The 13,613-nt window shown below is 37.9% G+C and overlaps 3 protein-coding genes across 15 annotated transcripts in view; 1 reads left to right on the top strand and 2 right to left on the bottom strand.

Annotated features, from left to right (window-relative positions):
• The window catches only part of klc1a (kinesin light chain 1a), a 57,384-nt gene extending 56,202 nt beyond the window's left edge, over positions 1-1,182 (bottom strand). For 3 of the 8 annotated variants that reach the window (XM_044166781.1, XM_044166780.1, XM_044166782.1), the window contains exon 1: positions 654-1,178. The gene's annotated coding sequence lies outside the window, so the exon portion shown is untranslated. Of the gene's footprint in view, positions 1-653 lie in introns of all 8 variants that reach the window. The other 5 variants (XM_044166785.1, XM_044166783.1, XM_044166784.1 and 2 more) reach the window with 3 other exon arrangements.
• A 1,430-nt stretch (positions 1,183-2,612) lies between these two features.
• The window catches only part of LOC122861611 (cytochrome c oxidase assembly factor 8), an 11,390-nt gene continuing 389 nt past the window's right edge, over positions 2,613-13,613 (bottom strand). Inside the window, exons 2-5 of the mRNA XM_044166288.1 lie at positions 8,142-8,339; positions 5,009-5,072; positions 4,602-4,692; positions 2,613-2,761 (exon numbers count right to left, since the gene is read on the bottom strand). Coding sequence (XP_044022223.1) covers positions 2,641-2,761; positions 4,602-4,692; positions 5,009-5,072; positions 8,142-8,339 — 474 coding nt within the window. The 3' untranslated portion in view covers positions 2,613-2,640. The remainder of the gene's footprint in view (positions 2,762-4,601; positions 4,693-5,008; positions 5,073-8,141; positions 8,340-13,613) is intronic.
• bag5 (BCL2 associated athanogene 5) overlaps positions 10,009-13,613 on the top strand; it is a 22,553-nt gene continuing 18,948 nt past the window's right edge. The window contains exon 1 of one of the 6 annotated variants that reach the window (XM_044166272.1): positions 10,009-10,107. In XM_044166272.1, coding sequence (XP_044022207.1) covers positions 10,052-10,107 — 56 coding nt within the window. In that variant the 5' untranslated portion in view covers positions 10,009-10,051. Of the gene's footprint in view, positions 10,108-10,235; positions 10,296-13,281; positions 13,603-13,613 lie in introns of those variants that run through there. The other 5 variants (XM_044166276.1, XM_044166274.1, XM_044166280.1 and 2 more) reach the window with 5 other exon arrangements.

Below are 13,613 nucleotides of genomic sequence, written 5' to 3'. Positions count from 1 at the left end.
TGTCCTAAATCTCAAATATTCATAGACACCTCTCAGTCTGCCTGGTTTTCAGATCCCAGCTGTGAGTCCCACACTGAGATGCACTGTCCCCTCTGAAGCTGTCTCCTCAACACAGGCAGCTTTCACAGCCCTCAACCCCTGCTCTGAATATCAATGAAAGGACATCCAACACAGCTAACTTATCACATGACAAACTCAACATCAAGACTTTTAGGGTGCTGCAGTGGCCAACAAGTGCATCCTCCCACCGGTTGACAGACATGTTCTTACTCGTGTCCATGCCGCTACACTTCCTGCTGCTTTGCCTTAGCTATCTTATTTACAAATGGATTAACCTGAAGAACCAGTTAGCCAAAATGTTCCTGTCACACAGACTAATAACCCCAGTTAGCTAACTCTGAGCTAGCACTCTCAGTGACAGTTAAAGTGCTTATGGCGTCTAATTCCTGCAATTAACGTAAACACCGACCACACACGAAGGGGGGTGGTGGAGGAGGATTTCTTTAAAACACGGGCGCCCAAAATTATAAAACGTTAATAATTCAAATGCTCGTTGTTTGACAAAATGACACTTGAAGAAACAGGTGAAATTTTCTCAAAGTGGTTAATTAGCTAATGACACTATTCCAAGAAATACACGGATCCATTCTTACCGTTCTCTAGGACATCCGTTGCCAATGTAGCTGGCTGTAACGCTCGTTTCCCTCGCCTCTTTACCTTTTAAATCACGCCTTTTTTTAAATGGAGGTGTTGTTCCTTTGATCACCAACGCTTGCCGATGAGTGTAAAAAAATATTTAAGTAATAAAACTGAATTTCCAAACTGTCTCCGAGTGGGGTATGTTTTACCGACTGACGCTGGGCTTCACTGCATCAACCGCCGTTAATGATGACCAGCTAGCTACATAGCTAGCCACCTAAGCTATCTGTCAAAACACTGACTTTAGTCTGAGCCATATAAGAAAAGCCTGTTCTCCTTTTGTTCCATGGCAGGAACAGGTCCGTAATACTAACTCGACAGCGGCTTCATGGGGCTAAATAAAAAGTTGACTAGTAGCCCATGAAGATGACAGCTCGCTGGTGCACTGGCTGACTGGCTGGCTGGATGACTGACTGACTGACTGCGCGGTGCGCGAAAATGGCGTACCCGGCACCCCCCCGCTCTTCCTCGGTAATGATGTCATGCCTGCCCGCATTAAAGGGGAAGCTGTGGTGCAAGTTGAGCAGCCAGATTTATACTTGAAGAGTGATGGAAAAGTAGTCAGATACTTTACTTAAGTAAAAGTACCAATACCACACTGTGAATTTACTCCATTACTAGTCCTGCATTGAAAAAGTAAGAGTAGCTTATACAAGTATAATCAGGAAAATGTAAAGTATTAAAAGTAAAAGTATGCAATGCAGTAAAATGTCCCCTGTGACTGTTATAATAATAATAATAATAATAAAACTTTATTTATAGAGCACTTATCAAAACAAAGTACAAAGTGCTTCACAACAAGAGAAATAAAATACCACAGTGAATGACGAAATATAAAGAAATAAAATACACAAAAACAATAAAATAAACAGTAAAATAAACAACTAGTTCAGGTAAAATCAGGATCTGCTTTCAGATAAAAATGTGTTTTGAGACGAGACTTAAACAAAGATACTGACTCAGACAACCTAATTTCTTCGGGCAAGTTGTTGATGATTATTCACGCTCTTATTTCATCCCATCTAGATTACTGTAACTCCCTTTTCTCCTGTCTTAGAAAGACATCTCTGTCTTCAAGTTGTTCCAGAGCCTCGGGGCCCTGATAGCAAAAGCTCTGTCCCCCTTAGTTTTCATCCTGGACTCAGGAACAGACAGGAGACCCCTGCCCGAAGATCTCAAACTATGTGAAGGTTCACAAGGGATTACAAGGTCTAAAATATAATATATATTGTTATACTATTATATATCATTATTACTCATGTATTAATGTAAAAGTAGCATTTTACTATTTTGTATCAGACTGCAACTAATGATTATTTTCATTATGGATTATTCTGCTGATTGTTTTCTCAATTAAACAAGTGATCGTTTGGTTTGTAAAAATTCTGAGAAATGCCATTACAATTACCCAGAGCCCAAAGTGACACCTTCACAATGTTTGTTTTGTCCAACCAACGGTCCAAAAATAATTAAAAGGAAAATCAAAGCAAATCCTCGCATTTGTGAAGCTGGAACCATGAAATGAACCTCAAATTAATCAGTGATCCTGTGCATCAAGTAAAAGCAGACAAGTTGATAGAAATAAGTTGTACAATAACAAATAAATGCAAGACATCTCTGTCTGTGGGTTTTATAGTAAGGTGCAGGCAGGTGTGAGCAGCCTTAATAGAAACTAGAGTTTCCAGTGAACGCCCTGCTGATGGGAAGATTTCCGACTGTTTCTCAATGTAATTATAAGAAAGATGTAGTTGACTGAATAAATCAAATCAACAGCTCGTCTTTTTGTCTCTCTGTAAGTGAGCAGTGAAAACATATTTCAGTACCTTAGGGGGGATTTGATCAAATCAACCACGCATCAGAAAACAGAAGAAAAAACACAACAACGCACTAGAAACAAATCCAAACACTTGACGGGAGGGCGGGTGAATATTTTATTTCTTATCAGGCGGTAGGAGTGCTGTTTTTCTTGCTGCTGTGTCTATCGGTAACAGTCTTCCACATGTTCTTTAGGGCGACTCGGGCCATGAGCACGGTGATGGCGAAGTTACGCCGGTACCATTCGCTGGACGTGACAAGGAGGAGAAAAAAAGAGAATTAGAGGAAGTGTGTTCAAGTTAAATCCAGTGATACAGTATGACAACTTCAACAGATTATACTGCAGCAACATATGAAGTGTGTCATTTCATTTTGGAAAAAAATACAGTTTTATAAAAGAAGTTAAGCTCATTATATTGTTGTACTTAATATAAGTTTCTCTGGCTAAGCCGGTCAGCTCACAGCCTAAAATATACACAGAAAAACTGCACTGAAAAGAGAGTAGTAACACTTTTTAATCTAGGGCCATTATGCAACTAATGTTACTCGGTATATAAACGCTAATTTAGGAGACTGGATAACTTTTAATGGAATAGTTCAACATTTTGGGAAATACGCTTACTCGCTTTCTAGCTGATGAGAAGATACCACTCTCGTCTGTACGCTAAATATGAAGCTACTGCCAGCAGCCAGTTAGCTTAGCTTAGCACAAAGACTGGAAACAAGGGGAAACAGCTAGCCTGGCTCTGTCCAAAGGTAAGAAAATCTGCCTTCAAGCACCACTAAAGCCCACAGGTTAACACGTTCTCATTTGTTTAATCAGTACAAAAAAACGAAGCGTAAAAATTACAATTTGTAGATTTACAGGGTGTTATGTGCTGCTGGTGGTAGCTTTATATTATCCGTACAGACGTATGAATGTTATCAATCTCCACATCGAACACATCTTCACATTTAAGATTTCTAAGTTAAAGCCACACACAGAACCCGCATGTTTGATTTGTTCCTGTTTTTTCCAGCTGAGGTAGTAAGATGATTATTCACGCTTATATTTCATCCCATCTAGATTACTGTAACTCCCTTTTCTCCTGTCTTAGAAACCCATCTCTGGATCATTTATTAGTAGGCCAGAATGCTGCTGCAAAGCTTTTGAACAGGTCCTCGAAACAGTCTCAAGTGACTTCAATCTTGATCTCTTTAGTCTTTATGCCGGCTCTGCATCAAATTCAAAATCTAATTCAAGGATCTTGTGATCAGTTTTAAGCTCTGCATGGTCAGGCACTACATCGCCAGAAGGTTTCTGAGGTCCTCCGATCGGGGTTTGTTAGTTGTTCCTCGCTCCAGACTCCAAACTAAAGGAGACTGTGTCTTTGATGTGTCGCACTTAAACTCTCTTCTTTTGGACTTAAGATCTGTGGACACTTAGACTATAACCTGTGTAGACTTGCCTTCTCTTTTTTAATCTCTATTTCATGTATTACTTTTACATTGTGTCTCTATTTTATGTCTTACTTTCACCTTTTATTGTGAAGCACTTTGTGATTTCTGATCTAGAAAGGCGCTTTAAGTAAACTTTCCCAATGATGTTGGCCACCTTCAGATAAAATATCACACAATATTTGCTTTGTACATATATATGATTCTTACAGATTTTTTAAATATTGGGTGTTGATTTTCTTTCCCAAATACAAAGTATTCTGGGGGGAAGAAAGGGGGAAATGCTGTTATTTCTTTGATTTACTCCTACCTGAAACAATAACAGGAATAACACGAACACAGTTGTGCAATCAGAAGATAGAGTTTAAATCTCACTCACAGAAAAAAAACACTAAAAGCAGTTGCAGAGGTGATGCGTGTGGGCAAAAAACTTCTCGGTCTTTAAGGAGGATTCACTAACCTAAAAACAAGTCAGCCACTTTGCAATGCTAATTCACAGAAAGCTCTTCGAAGCCTGCGATGTTTGTTGTTCTCCGTTCACAAGGTACAGTATATAACGGTGACGGTTAAAGCCCACAGCTCACGTGGAGGGAGATGTACCCACCCACCCGGCGGCACCGTGGGACATACCCAGCTGCAAAACAACTCACTTGTTATAATTTGCATGTCGTATTATGTTTCTGTCCAGGAAGCTTTTGTAAAACACGGCCATTTCTTCACTGTTCAGGGACCGCCGTCGTCCTGCGGGGGAGGGAGAAGACACAGCAGACAACATATATTCTCATTAAGATACATTTCCTTTTTAAATCGCCAGCTGTTATACAAAATGTCCTCAATTCACTGTGCTTTTGAATTGTCAGGTTTAAGTTTTGACAGACAAAACTGGCTCATACATTGTGAACAAATTTACAATCTATGCAAAAGGAGTTTTTAAAATTCTACTCAAGCATTTAATCGTCTTTTCTTAATAAAGCCTGCACACAGGAGAGCGGTAAGAGTCTTAACCTCTGAGTAAGACACCAACACTAATATATGTAGGAAAGCTACATGTCCTCACCTTGCTCGTCACGCTCAGTCAAGCCCTTTGCATTCAGTTGTGAAATGATGAAAGCATCTTTTTCCTGCAGAGAATAAAAAAAATATATATATATATATATGTATTTAATTTCTTTCTTTAGATTTTACAACATACACAAACAAAAAGCCAACAGCCAACACAAAGACCCATATCTAATACAGACAGCTAATCAAACAAATCAAAACTAAATCATTTAGACAAAAGGTTGTCAGAAAACGTATACAACAAATGGATACACACACAACAAAATATATATTTTTCTTTACATATTTACATAATTCGATATTTCTTTTATACTTTCAATCAGTCTTCAGGCCACAGGTGATAAGAGGGGTGACCATACAGTACTGAACTTATCCAGAGAGCCCGTAACAGTGCAGTCCAGTCTTAAATGGATCGAGCGACACCGTCTCTCCATTTACAGAAAATCAACTTTCAGGCAACAACAAAAGCTGCAGACAGCCACTTACTGTGCTGTTGATTAGGGAAGAGTACACAGAACTCTGATTATACAAAGTACTCGATCAGACTCGAGAAAAATTGTTGTCACAACACAAATTTTCAAATGTTTTACATCTCATTACATCTCTGCAATACTTAATAATAATTGTGCAATATTCTGTGTTAATACTGCTGTGCAATATACTCTTTTCAGTTTAAAAAGTCCCTATTTATTGATATTGATATTTATTCATACCTCTATTACTGCTGTGCAATACCCACTTTGTACTTCACACTTATTTTAATTTTATACTTATAACCACTTAGTACTTAATTTATTTTCTGACCTGTATTATAGTGTATTATATTTTTTGCTTAGTACTTCTATTCCTGTGTGCACTGACGTGACAGCGAGCAGCTGTAACAAAAGAGTTTCCCCTCAGGGATCAATAAAGTATTTCTGATTCTGATTCTAAAATATCTTCACTGTTAAATAATATCAAACTCAAGGTATTTAATTCTTCAAGAGATTTTGAACATAATTCCTTGAACAACAAAGGGAATCAATATATATATATATATATATATCAGAGATAACGGTTTATAATATACACTATATTTACTTTATCTCTGGACAGAGGGGGGCAAATGACAGCGAAGCTTTGTTGTACAATGCTGCTCTCTGCTGGTGAAAATAGGGACTTTCCTACATCAGAGCTCAGCATGCAGAGGTCAGGATCATCCTGTGACAATGATGATGTGATACTAATCCACATATGGAAGCTCTGCCTCTGCTGGGAGGTCAGAGGTCAGAGGTCAGCTGCAGGGCAGCAGCTCTGGAGCCGGCAGGGACTCAGAGGAACGTCAGCAGCGTGGATGTTTGGCTGATTCAGATGCTTCACTCCAGCTCATCTGGTTAACATGAGATGTCTCAGTGACTGTGCCGTCAGGCTGCCTTTGTATAACTGCTGAAACAATTAGTCAATTAACCGATTAGTCAATCAATGGAATAATAATCAACAATAATTTGATAACCGATTGATCGTTTACAACATTTATCAAGGAAAAATGCCAAACATCCACTGGTTCCAGCTTCTCAAATGAGAGAATTTGTTGCTTTTCTGCTTTTGTTAACATTGTAAAGTCAAAATATTTTGAATATTTTATATTTTGGAAAGTTAATTGGACAAAAAGAGAACTTTAAAGACGTCACCTTGAGTTCTGGGAAATTGCAAGGGGCCTTTTTCACAGTTTCGTGCACTTTATAGACTCATTGATTCATCGAAATTAAGTGATACTGAAAACAACCGTTAGTTGCAGCCTTAAGCTGGGCTCACACTACAGGAGTTTAAAAATCTCTTAAAACCTAACAGATGTTCTTCTCTCTAATCTCAAACATGCTCACACTACAAGACTGGAAAAATAATGGCGCATCACACACTACAGGATATTATTAAGATTATCGCGCCAGAGGGAGCGATGCCCCACCTCGCGTGATCTCATGGGGACGCAGGTGTAAACAAAACGGAGACTGCCGTGGTGCAACAACTTGCTGTGGCGAGGCTTTGTAGTGAGAAAAAACAAAAGCAGAAGGCACGAATATGAGACGCAGTCAACACGGAGTCAGTTTTTATATCTGTCAACAGCAGTATGCTAGCTAACGTTAGCCTCAAGGGCTAGAATGTTTACCGTTGCTTGGCAACACCGTCAGCTGCTCCGGGCTTGTAAGCTTCCATCTCTCTCATTGGCTATTGGGGAAAGTACTGTAATCACCCAGATTTTAAATCCTAAATATCAAACATGTTTGATATTATCGGGGCGGCCCTGATGAGTCTGCGAGCAGGTCTGGAGGCTTAAGACTGGATCTGTAAACCCCTCACATTACCAGGTAATCCGGGCCGAGCACGGTCCCAGGCCAGATTTAGCCTCCGATTGTCGGGAGGGGCGAATCGGGGATAAATCAGCCCAAAACTCTTGTAGTGTGAGATCAGCTTTACTTGAAATATACTTTACATTTACATTTTTTGGGGGAGATTTTTCTTCCTGGCTAGCACTGATCTGTGTTTACCGTGACGGGCATTATTCTGGTTATTATATACATGTTTTCATCACACTGCCAAAATAAAAACATTTTAGCAATACAACCTGTGTGAGAAACAGAAGTGGGACCAGAAGACACAGAGACTGGCATAAAACCAAACTACGACTGCTACAAAATAAGGAAACTCTAAAGCTGTAAAACAGTTAACATAACAGGTAGTTTCTCTTACTGTAGATGATTAAATTATAATCTTAACTTTCTTGGCAATTTTGGCAATACCTTTATTATTCTTTAAGTGTAAAAGACAGTATTGAACTCCCGCACAATGTCAAGTTTATTGATCTCAGGGTGACAGAAATGTTGTATTTTCAATAAACTTTGTGCGGAAAGTGTGGAGTTCAATACTTTTTTTAATTAAATTTTCCTCATTTTGTGGTTTGTGATTTTCCACATTTGTGGTCTGTGATTTTTGTTTGTCTTGTGTTTCATCTTGTTGTATATATTCCTAATAAACTGAAGTTTGTGAATGTTTTCACGGTAAACACGACTTTGTATACACCCTGCCTTGTCAACAGTCAACAGCACATTTACATGGACTTTTTCCTTTTATAATGGAAAAAACATTTCAACCTTGCTGAAGGTGATGTTCTGCCTGGCCCAGAAGTCGTGGTTCCAGTCCTCGGTCTCCTGCCTCAGGTGTCGCAGCCGTTTCTCCAGCTCCGTTTCGTTCTCAGGGACGTGGTAAACGATTGGCCGCAGGTTGGAAAGAGGGTTCGGTGGACCAATCCAGTCGTGCGTGGAGGTGGCTACTGGTCTGAAGGTAGATCTCTACATGTAAATAAAAATAAGAAATATTTTATTGTAGTGTTACTGATAAGAATATTAACTTCTGAGAGCAATACAGTGTTAGTAATTCATCTGTACAAGGTCATTTATCCTGATAAGATGATATGCTACATTATCTGCAGTTTGGGTTGATCAGAGAAAAGCAACATACATAACCCGAGCTCCCGTCCAGCTCTGAAATCCCTACATGATCATCACCTTTCTACGGTGGCCCTGAGAGGCCAACCCCCTGCAGTACTCCACTGATTTAGCATTGTACGCCTATAACGTTGTCAGACTCATGATGGACAGTTTTTAAAAAAAATCAAAAGAATCAATGCAGCACAACCAGAGATATCGTCTTTTTTATTCCGCTCATTCTTCTTCCTTGTCAAAACCTGGCGCCTACATTGCCCATAATGCAACTCCGCTGCCAACAGTTTGGTTCAGGAGGAGATTTGGGTGTGTTATGCTAGTAGCAGCTAATGTAGCCTCGAGCTGCTAGCCTGCCTGCAGCAGAGATGAGGAGCGCGCTACAGAGGCCTGGTAAACTTTTAATTCATTTCATTTTCAAACTTGTAGTCTTCATTCCCAAGCAACGCTGACTCAAGTGACATCACTTGAGGACATTTATCAGACTTCACACAGGAGACATTAAAGGTTTTATACTACTCTTTTTTTTTAAATATGCAGCAGTTCTTCCTAACATCTGTAAACAGACTGATGTGTAAAATCCCTTTAAGAAAACACAAAGCAAAGGAAGAAAACATTTTCACAAATTTGACAACACATACGCAGCAAATACAGAAACAATTATTTCTCAGTTTGCACGTTTTAACTATTTTTTCCTAATTGCTGCGCATGTGTTGTCGAATTGGTGAAGATGTTTTCTTAATTTGCTTGTGTTTTCTTAAGTTACAGTGCGTTGAACTCTCAGGGCCACCGTACTTTTCCCTTTCAAATGTGCACCCAAGAAATTAAGTGATGATGAGTACATATATAAAAAAACGACTATACTACAAAGTGAATAAAACATATCAGAAAAGTTGGACAGTCTTGGGACTGTCAGCGGATTCAGTCCAAATTACAACACGAACACCTGCAGCTGCTTGCAAGACGCAACACAAATAACAGCGTATTTCCTCAAAAATACGCTTCCTCAGAGGACACGGAGACCCCAAAACCAACAAAAAGCAGTAAAACGTTATCAGACGATTCAAAAATATAACTGATAACATCAATAAATAATACCGAAAATTTTGAATAATTAATAAAAGTCATATGAAACCAAAAAAAAGGAAAACTGGGAGTTGAAAACTGCTAAAATAGAAGAGTAAAATAAATAAAGTTTCAGTTAATTTTAACAAATGATTGGAGGTTAAAGTATTAAGCTTTATATAACTTTTTACACTCCATTCTCGTTATTTCACTAACAGGATTATTATTTGATGTGTAACATTGCATAGCTTCCTTAAATACTAACATTTTTACGCTCAGGTTGTTTCCTTTACTCCTTTACTACACATGTTAAAGTCAGGTTTAGGATTCGGACCGAAGGGCAGGGTGACAGGTGTCAGTAAGCGAAGAGTTTAATGTGAAGAAACCGAGTAAACAGGAGTTTACAGTGTTACAGTTTGCACACACGGACACAGATGGAGGTCACGTGGTTTAAATAAGCAGCTGAACCTGCTTATCATTTCTAACCAGACTGCAGGATGAGACGAGCAGCGAGGCACGGAGCACGGTCCAGGACTCAGAGACCAGAAAACAGGTAGATACAGTCAGAGTCACTGTGGATAACACAGTCAGCTGTAAATATAACAATCAAAACACAGTCTGAGTTATCAGTTTGCAAATACAATTATGTAAATATACAGTTTTTCGATTACAGGCTCAATATGTCGATACTCTAATGAAGTACGGTGGTGGAATGTAACTAAGTACACTTCATTTACTCAGGTACTTGTACTTTATACTTCTACTTTACTACATCTCAGAGGGAAATATTTTTACTTCACTACATTTATCTGACTGCTCTAGTTACTGGTTACTTTACAGATTAGGATTTGTACATACAAAACATACAAAGAGCTTATAAAATGTGATATTCTGCTATAAATGAAATTAAATAGTTACAAATAGATTACGAAATAGTTCAAAACGAGCTCCACCTCTTCCAACTACAACAGCAAAATCCTTTTACATTAATGCATGAGTAATAATAATCTAATGATATAATATATAACAGTACAACAGTCACAGGGGACATTTTACTGCACTGAGTACTTTTAATACTTCAAGTACATTTTCCTGATTATACTCACATACTTTTACTTAAGTAACATTTTCAATGCAGGACTTTTACTTGTAACAGAGTGTTTTTACAGAGTGGTATTAGTACTTTTACTTAAGCTAAAGGATATAAGTACTTCCTCCATCACTGATGAAGCAGATGTACAGTACAGATGTTACCAGTGGTGGAATGTAACTAAGTACATTTGTACCGTATTTTCATTTCATACTTCACTACATTTCAGACGCAAACAGCTGGACTTTTTACTCCAATACTGCGGTAGAGAATTACTGCATGTGTGTATGAACATTGCTGAATCACTGTTACAGTAAATCGTCCGTTGGATAACTCAGAAGGGTCATCGCGACCTCTGACGTCAGAGAAGGTTCAGACTGTCCAGTCGTGAGGATGAGGAGACCTTCGGGTGTCTCCGTTTCTTGAGATGTGCTTGTTTTGGGAACTGGTGCTTACTGGATTTTGTTTGTTTAGGGAGGAAGACATGATAGCTAAGAGGAGCCATAAACGCCCCTCTTTGTGACCTTGTTTTCCTGTACATCTGTAGACTAGTGGGAAAGGAATTATCAAGCAAAATCCTATGTAGCCACTGTTGTGTAGAGTTTGAAGACAACAGAGACTGACCAGAGAGTGTTTTTATTTTATTACTTCCACCAAGGAGGTTATGTTTTCAGTGCCGTTTGTTTGTTTGTCTGTCAGCAGGATTACGGGAAACTCGGTGAAATGGTGTAGCATGGGCTCAGGAAGCACCCATTAAATTTTGGATACGCAGATACGCGAATTATCTTTCACTTTCGTTAACATTGCGAGGTAGGTACACTGTGAGCTCAGAGGATGACGCGTCAGCTAGGCACAAACATATTTTGACATACTGTAATTCTAATAGTTTTGGAAATATATCCAGACGTCAGAGAAGGTTCGGACTGTCCAGTTGTGCATATCATAGAAGACTGGACTACTGGCCTTGGCGGCGGTCTCCGAGTGCCCTTCTACTTCATCAAGATTTATTTGACAGCTACAGTTAGTAGTTAGTTAGTTAGTTATTTCCAATATTGATTAATCTCTTAATTATTTCAATAAATCAAACAGTCTATAAAACGTCATAAAGTAGTGAAGAATGCGTGACGTCTTCAAATGTCTTATTTTGACCAAAAAAACAGTCAAAAGTCAGTGTTATCAGACAGAGAAGCCTGAAGCACAGAATATTTGGCATTTCTGCTTGATGAAAAACTTAAATTGTTGCCAATGTATTTTTTTTAGTTTATAGTTAAATCGACTAATTGTTTCCGCTCTACAAAACATGATCAATTTATATAAAATATGATGGATTGTTATAGATTAAACAACCCAACCCATCAGCAGCTGCGGCATCTAAATGCTACTTAACGCCACTTAATAATATAATATGTAGTATATAATAATATAACAGTCTGAATAAGACCATTCTGTATAATGTGTACTTTTACTTTTAATACTTTTATACTGTACTTTTACATGAGCGACATTTTAAATGCATAACTATAACTTGTAATTGGAGTATTTTTACATTGTGGTGGGAAGTGACACTTACTCAAGTACTGTACTTAAGTACAGCTAAGAGGTACTTTACTTGACTACTTCCATTTTGCGATACTTTATACTTCTACTCAACTACATTTCGGAGGGAAATATTGCACTTTTTACTCCACTACATTTATCTGACAGCTACAGTCACTAGTAACATTACTAGTTTACTTTACATTAAATAAAACATATGATGATCTTATGAAATATAATACATTAAACCAGTAGTTCCCAACATTTTTGGCTTGTGAACCCTTCTGTTACAAAAAAGCAGTACCTGGTCTGTGTGTTGTTAGCCGTTCCACCACGGACTGATTTCCCCTCTAAACTTCTCAGATAGCTTCATTTAAATAACTGTTTAAGGCCCAAAGAGGCTAAATATAATATTTTGCAGACCTGATTTGTGTATCAGAACTTAGTTTTTCTCATTAATCATCTCACGACCCCTCAGATTTATCTGGTGACCCTCTGAAGGGGCCCGACCCCTAGGTTGGGAACCACTGGACTAAACTAGCTAACTGTATATAAAGTAGTTAAAACTAGCTCTAACTTTGATGCATCAGTGTTAATAATCTAATAATGTCATATACAATAACGGGAGACATTTTACTGCAAAACGAGTACTTTTACTTTTGATACTTTAAGTGTATTTTGAAAATATTATTTCTGTACTTTAACTTAAGTAGGATTTTAAATGCAGGACTTTTATGTGTAACGGAGTATTTCTATAGTGGTGTATTACTTATTTAATTAAGTAAAGGGTCTGAATACTTCAGTATACGTCGTATATTGTATAAGAGTAAAATCATCTCTACTGCAGCCGGCTACAATATTTAAATGCTGCTTACATATTAATGCATCAATAATAAAAAAGATATTGTAATAATAGTATAATATATAATAATGTAATGTAATGTAATATGTAATAATGTGAGTACTTTTATACTTCTATAAGTGCTAATAATACGTATAATATATAAGCAGTATAAACAAATTGTTTATAACACATTATAATGTAGTTAGAAGCAAATACAAGGACGTTTTAAGTGTTTTATTAATGAACAGCATTTTCGACAATTAGGCTATAACTTCTCCCATGAAGACATATTATATAACTACAACTTGTGTTTTATTGTCATTCATTATCAGTTCATATACCAGCATTTGTCACACTTCACAGGAGTTAAAAGTTCTTTACAACTGCACGGATAAACATATAATCCATTTATTTAAACGTGAGGACTTGTAATAAGAGTATATTTATATTTATTTATGCATAGAAAACACAAAGATGGCAACCACACACCAGCAACAGTATCATGGCAACACACACACCTGGTAACACTGTAAACAAGCTGTCGTCGCCGTTAAGGGGGGATTAACAAAACTCTGCCTGTGAGTCAAAT

This window comes from Siniperca chuatsi, linkage group LG15 (assembly GCF_020085105.1).
Source record: "Siniperca chuatsi isolate FFG_IHB_CAS linkage group LG15, ASM2008510v1, whole genome shotgun sequence".
Taxonomy (NCBI): Eukaryota; Metazoa; Chordata; class Actinopteri; order Centrarchiformes; family Sinipercidae; genus Siniperca; species Siniperca chuatsi.
This window is presented reverse-complemented; position numbering and strand designations above follow the sequence as displayed.